The following is a 6,097-nucleotide window of genomic DNA, read 5'->3' as shown; positions in this document are numbered from 1 at the left end:
GTTTATTCAATAAAAAAAAGTTTACATAACATTGGAAGTGGTCAAAATCCTTAAAAAACAATCAATCTCTATTATTGGGGTCAAAATCCTTAAAAACAAGCAATCTATGGTATTGGTAAAAGTGTATTTACTTTTGTTTTCCGAAGATAACTTATTTCCATGTTTTAGAATAGGAGAAGATAACTTTGTGACTATTAATGTGAAACTAATTAACTGCCTTTTTCAGTTACTTTTTTTATGAAGATAACTTAATTACATATTTCAGAATAGGAGACGGTAACTACTAATGTGAAACTAACTAACTGCCTTTTTCGTTGTAGTTGAGCTTTTTCCGACTTACAAAAATGATTTTTTTTCCCTTGCAACCATTATTTGTCAGCATCTACCCATGATCAAGATGTACTTAACTTATATTCAGAAGATCCAGATAAATTGTTCCTCACTAAAACTTCCTATACCTATTCACCTATTATATTAGATTGGTTTTTATCTACAAAAATCCTTGCAATCATATACCACAAAAGCATATTCATATAAAAATAAAAGAAACTGAAATGTTGTAGTTGTACTACGCAAGAATAGCATAATAGCATAGCACACAGCATCTTAGTATCTTAGTAGATGTTGAAAACTATTGTTTCTGCTCAGTGCTAGAGTTTCAAAAACAAATGCTCAGCATGTTGTCACCCATAGGTGACCAGAAGCATTGATACAGAATGTGGCCACCTAAGCCCCAAAAGAACAAAAGACAAGACAATAAAACGCATATCAGTAGTTTTGGTTTGACGAGCACATATCAATAGTTTTGGTTGGAAATAAATAGAGGAATTTGACCCATAACGTTCTTTTCGACTGTCTTCAGAAACCTGAACAAATCATCTGTTTCCAGTCAGGCCACCATTCTGAGCTTCAGAAACCTGAACAAATCATCTGTTTCCAGTCAGGCACAAGCTCAAAAATCATGCTACATCCTCATCCTTGAGTTGTAGAGTTTAAAAACTAAGGTTGCATGAAATGAGGCAAAATTTCAAAAAAAAAAAACATAAAATATATTGAGAGATAGTTTGATTAAATACAAAACTAAATGGTGTAAATTAAATTTTATATAGCTCTACGAGACCACCAAACCATGTAAAACATTCAATCATTTATAAAAGAGTATTAAAAGACATGAATAGAGTTTAAAGAAGAAAAAAAAAACAAATTGCAATATTATAAAAAGTGTGGTCTAAAACATTAATACCTGGTTAGTCTTTTTTGATGGCACAAGAGATGACCTCAAAGGAACGATCAAACTTCCCCTTAATATTGGTCTGGAAAATTGTTGGGGAAGCATCATCTTGTTTTTTTGCCTTAAAGGTAATAAAATACGTTGTAGGAAGCCTATGGGTTGCCTTGACAAGGCCATCAAAATCAAATTTTGGATCCTGGATGAATAAGAAAATTAAAACAATAATATAATAATAATAATAATATTGATGAATGAGTTTTGTAATGGTTTAAAACCTGATGATTGCATTCGTTGAACTCTTTCAAAGCAGTTTTACAATATCCAGCTATACGACCGCTATTTACTCCGTCTATGGAATAGGGACCGATACCACCAATTGGTCGTAAAAGTGGTGGTAAAATTAGTGGAGGGTAAACAGCATCATATTCCTGAGTTGTCCAGAATGAATCAACGTTACATAGATGTGAAAGAGAAAATTAATCATCAAAAGAAACACAAAATTATTCATCATGAGAAGCAATAAAATTAATCATTAAAATTATTAATCAAAACACAAAAATAATCATCTAAGTTAAAGAGAGGTACATACACTTAGGTTTCGAGATTTTCGATGTTTTCTCCGAGCCGCCATATTAGCCCTGAATTGTTTTTTTCTATCAGCCACGAATTGTTTCTTCCTGGAGTTTCTGTTTTGTTTGTTGTATGTCGAATCCGATTTCGGCGGCGTACCTCTTTCAACAAGATCATCTTCAACATGTTTCCATTCCGATTTCAGCCGTCTTTCAAAATTACCCACAAGATCATCAACATTTTTCAGTTCCGATATCAGAAGCCGGATTACTCTTTCAACAACATGTTCAACAGCATGTTTCCGTACCCGTTTCAGCATCTTACCTCTTTCGAGACTGCTTTCCGGCAACAAAACCCTAACCATAAGAAGATCTTTGAGTTCCGATTGCAACAGCCGGGTAACTGTTTCAACGACATGTTTCCGTTTCCGTTTCCGTTTCAGCCGCCTACCTCTTTCAACACTGCTTTCCGCCATCGGCAACAAAACCCTATGCATCGATATTTGTTCGGCTGCAAAGAATCACAGATCACGGCTCTAAAATAACTTGCAACAAAACCCTATTCTCCTTATTTATAATCACTCACCCGCCCCATAACATAACAAAGCCTGTACTATCCCGACCCATATTCTTTTAAATCCAAATCTCATATATATCATATAATTCTATAATAACACTTATTTATTTCAAACAAATTATTTTAAACTCATATCTTTCTTTATTAAAAATCCATCTCTACCTTTATATTTTTTTAAATGGGAAAACAAAAAGAAAACTAAACAACAAATATTTATCTAGAAAATAAAATCTCATTAGTATTTACTAGCATAACAGTGTTGATTTCAACGAGTTATAAGTGGCTTCCCAAAAGACTAATAGCTCGCATCAGTATCAACTCCGTGTTTTGTTAGATAGTAGTCACTAGCATTTTCTTCACTAAGACTATGAAATATTTTTGTACTTGTAATTCTCTAGGGAAAAGTTCTTTAGTGTTGTGAAGAATCGCAACATAGTTATGTCAAACATTGACAAATTCTGAGGTAACCTTGATAGTCAAGTTAGTGTCTGAAGAACACGTCCGATCTTTAATGTTAAGTTCTCAACCCATACGCAAACCATGATATAGTGTCATTAACTCAACATGAATGATGTTGAACATAAAATGCATAGGCGTGAAAAAATGTTCTAGAAAGGTGATTCTAACTTTTATTTGCATGCTTTCTCTTCACATTATTAAGCAAATCTCCAAAGACCGCATAAAAACAAATACATCTCACTAACATATCCATAATCCATAATAATTTATCACCGCAAATGTTTGAAAGGAAAACTAGATATCATATCTTGCAAAGCTTGTGTTTTAATTTCAAACGAAGCACCTTGACAAATAATAGGCGATACCACCATTCTTAAACGAAAGCACGGTAACCCTAATAGCACTAGGGTGAAATAATCAGTCCATAAGCCACACGTTAACCCACGGCCCTCAAAGCGCATGAATAATAGAGAAATTATATCAAACTATGTGTTCAAACCAAACAACACAAAGGTACATTTACAATTATAATTGTGTAAATTAATTGAATCAATTCAAATTATTTGCCTAACATAACACTACAAAATCTAAATATTATTTTCTCAAAAAATAGGATAGTAGATCTATTTTAAAAATCAATCATGAACTACGTCTACGATTACACTAATTCCAATTCAGACAAATTCAAAGGAGATTTCTAAAATTCTTTCAAATCCCTAAAAAACAAATAACCAACAACTTTAATATGAACTACGGTACTCTGACTTCCTCATTGCACTAGAGGATACGTAGGCATAGGGTTTAGAAACCCTAGCGAGTATAACTATAAAAAAATACTAACATATCAATAAAACTATTTTTTAGATATAGGTGAACGTACGTTTACCATATCTTCAATTTAAATTTATAAAAACCTAAACCTAAAAGGGGTCCTTGAATACAAGGGAGACGAACCCCTAACACCTTCCCTCCGTTTAACCGACTCGCGAACTTAGAATCTCTAACTTAGGGTAATCCGTTTAAGTCCCTTCCTTTAGGATAAAAATAAATGGTGGCGACTCTTTTCTTAAAATTTTAGGCCGGTTGCTACACAAAGTCATTAAATATTTTTTCAGGGATATGAAGAACATGAAGTTTTAATTATTATATATATATATATTATATATTAAGGTTTCTAATATGACGTCACATTGGATTTAGGGTTTAGGTTATGTCAAAAGTTGTCATCATGACAATTTTGGATTTATATTAAGTAGACAGATAGATAAATTATTTATATAAATGATATTATTTTTGATAGTGGTAGCTTATTATTTTTAATATATATATATATATATATATATATATATATATATATATATATATATATATATATATATATATATGTTAGCAAAGATAATATTATATTTAAAAAATAATTATTTTATATCAAAATTGAAACATTTTTAGTGAAGAATACTAAAATTTTACAATAATAGAAAAAATATTTAAATAAATTTATGTTTTGACATTACACAATAAATGAACTAATTAAAATTAAAATTTAATATCGCTCACTTTGATATTGTATTTATAAAAAATTATTTATTAAATAAATTAAAAACTTATATTTTATCAAAGTTTATTTTCATTTTCTTAATATAATATGAAAGTTAATTTGATATAATTTTGTATTCATCCTAATAAGTAGTAAATAGTTTATTATATAAGTATTTTTGTTTTCATTTACATTATTTTTGTTGTAAAATTTATTTGTGAATTTTAATCTATATAAAAAAATTTGGCACAATTTTTTTTTGCCAAATTTATTTTTATTTGCAAGTTCCTGCCCGACATTTCTACTTGAACCACTGTAATGAACCTTACTGGTAGTAAAGTTGGGCCAGTTCCTGCCCGATAAGAGGTCAAGTGTAGGTCCAACTCAGCAGATGCTCCATTGGGTCTTCTGTCTTCAGTGACGGAGCCAGAAATTTTATATAGCCTGGGCAAAAAATTTAACGGAATGTTACATGTGACAATATATAAATAGTCATAAAATGTGCTACATAAGAGAGATGAAATCTCACCTGTGAATAGTGTGTTAAATAAAATTAACAGGTAAATGCCCTCTCCGAGACTTTTTTGCGGTGAATGTTCGAATAATATCAACATCTTTAAGTGACTTGAATATCTCCCGCTCGGTGTAACATATCATAAAGTCATTGAACCACACATCGTTGATCTTGTTGCGCAAATTAGACTTGATAATCTTCATTGCTTAAAAAGCTCTTTCAACAGACGTTGTCGACACCGACAATATCAAAGTCAACTCAATGAACTTGTAAACCAATGGAAATACCAAATTGAGTACGAGAAAATCTTGCTAAATCTGGTTGCGTTGGACCCTTCATTATATATGCCCTCCTCACTTGGTCTTGAATATCCGGAGCATACTCATGAATTTGTTTCCTACATCCTGGATCACGCACAATCTCATTTGGATTAAACTCGTTGGCCACATTAGGGGGTGTTTCTTCTACTTCGACTTCCGGTTGCTTAATATTCACTTTCTCAATACTTGTTCTAGGAACCAAAAACCTCCTCATCTCTGAAATTTAATGATTAAGTGAAACAAATTTTTAAGTAAACAATTTGTAACACACAAATTGACGTGACCGAATAATTAAATAAAATAAATATTTCATAACAACAAAATTAAAAGAGAATTTTACTATTATGAATGACCTATTAAATTAACCAAAATCTTTGATACTATATTAGAACCCCAAAAAAAAAGAAGAGTAGAGTTTCTGTTAAAATAAAAACTACAATATAAATATTAGAAGAAAATTTGAACTATCATTCATTCTAAATAATAATAATAATAATAATAATAATAATAATAATAATAATAATAATAATAATAATAATAATAATAATAATAATAATAATAATAGTAAAATTTTATGTTGCTAAGTAGTCTTTGCTCATTCTCATTTGTGTTATGCAGCACCAATTGTATGTAGCATGGTATACTGTACTGCAAATCTCTAGAATTATAGAAGTGTATATCGCCTATTGGAGCCTCATCAATGTAATATAAACTAAATTCGTCTTATGAATCTATTAGGTGTTAGTTCGGTAGTAAAATTGTCATTAGTATCACTTTAATTAGTAATATCGTTGTTAAACTATTTTTTAGTAGATAATGGATTTAAGTGTTTCATGAGAGATTTAGTTGTAAGAGTAAGCATCACACTTCTGGTTCTTTTGTAAGTTTCC

General features: G+C 30.6%; 1 protein-coding gene across 2 annotated transcripts; it reads right to left on the bottom strand.

Annotated features, from left to right (window-relative positions):
• Positions 1 to 513: 513 nt before the first annotated feature.
• On the bottom strand, positions 514 to 2,368 carry LOC131625196 (uncharacterized). 2 transcript variants are annotated; one of them, XM_058896089.1, is made up of 4 exons: positions 1,821 to 2,368; positions 1,507 to 1,659; positions 1,244 to 1,427; positions 514 to 930 (listed from the first exon to the last, which is right to left on the bottom strand). In XM_058896089.1, the coding sequence occupies exons 1-3, from the start codon at positions 2,295 to 2,297 to the stop codon at positions 1,248 to 1,250; spliced, it is 810 nt and encodes a 269-aa protein (XP_058752072.1). In that variant the 5' UTR covers positions 2,298 to 2,368; the 3' UTR covers positions 514 to 930; positions 1,244 to 1,247. The 2 variants fall into 2 exon arrangements, with proteins under 2 accessions (XP_058752072.1, XP_058752071.1); XM_058896088.1 differs by having other exon boundaries at positions 514 to 917; positions 1,821 to 2,365.
• Between the last annotated feature and the right edge of the window lie 3,729 nt (positions 2,369 to 6,097).

Source organism: Vicia villosa, unplaced genomic scaffold (genome assembly GCF_029867415.1).
Source record: "Vicia villosa cultivar HV-30 ecotype Madison, WI unplaced genomic scaffold, Vvil1.0 ctg.000192F_1_1_3_1, whole genome shotgun sequence".
Lineage (NCBI taxonomy): Eukaryota > Viridiplantae > Streptophyta > Magnoliopsida > Fabales > Fabaceae > Vicia > Vicia villosa.
Note: the sequence above shows the minus strand (reverse complement) of the source record. Positions and strands in the feature narration are given on the sequence as shown.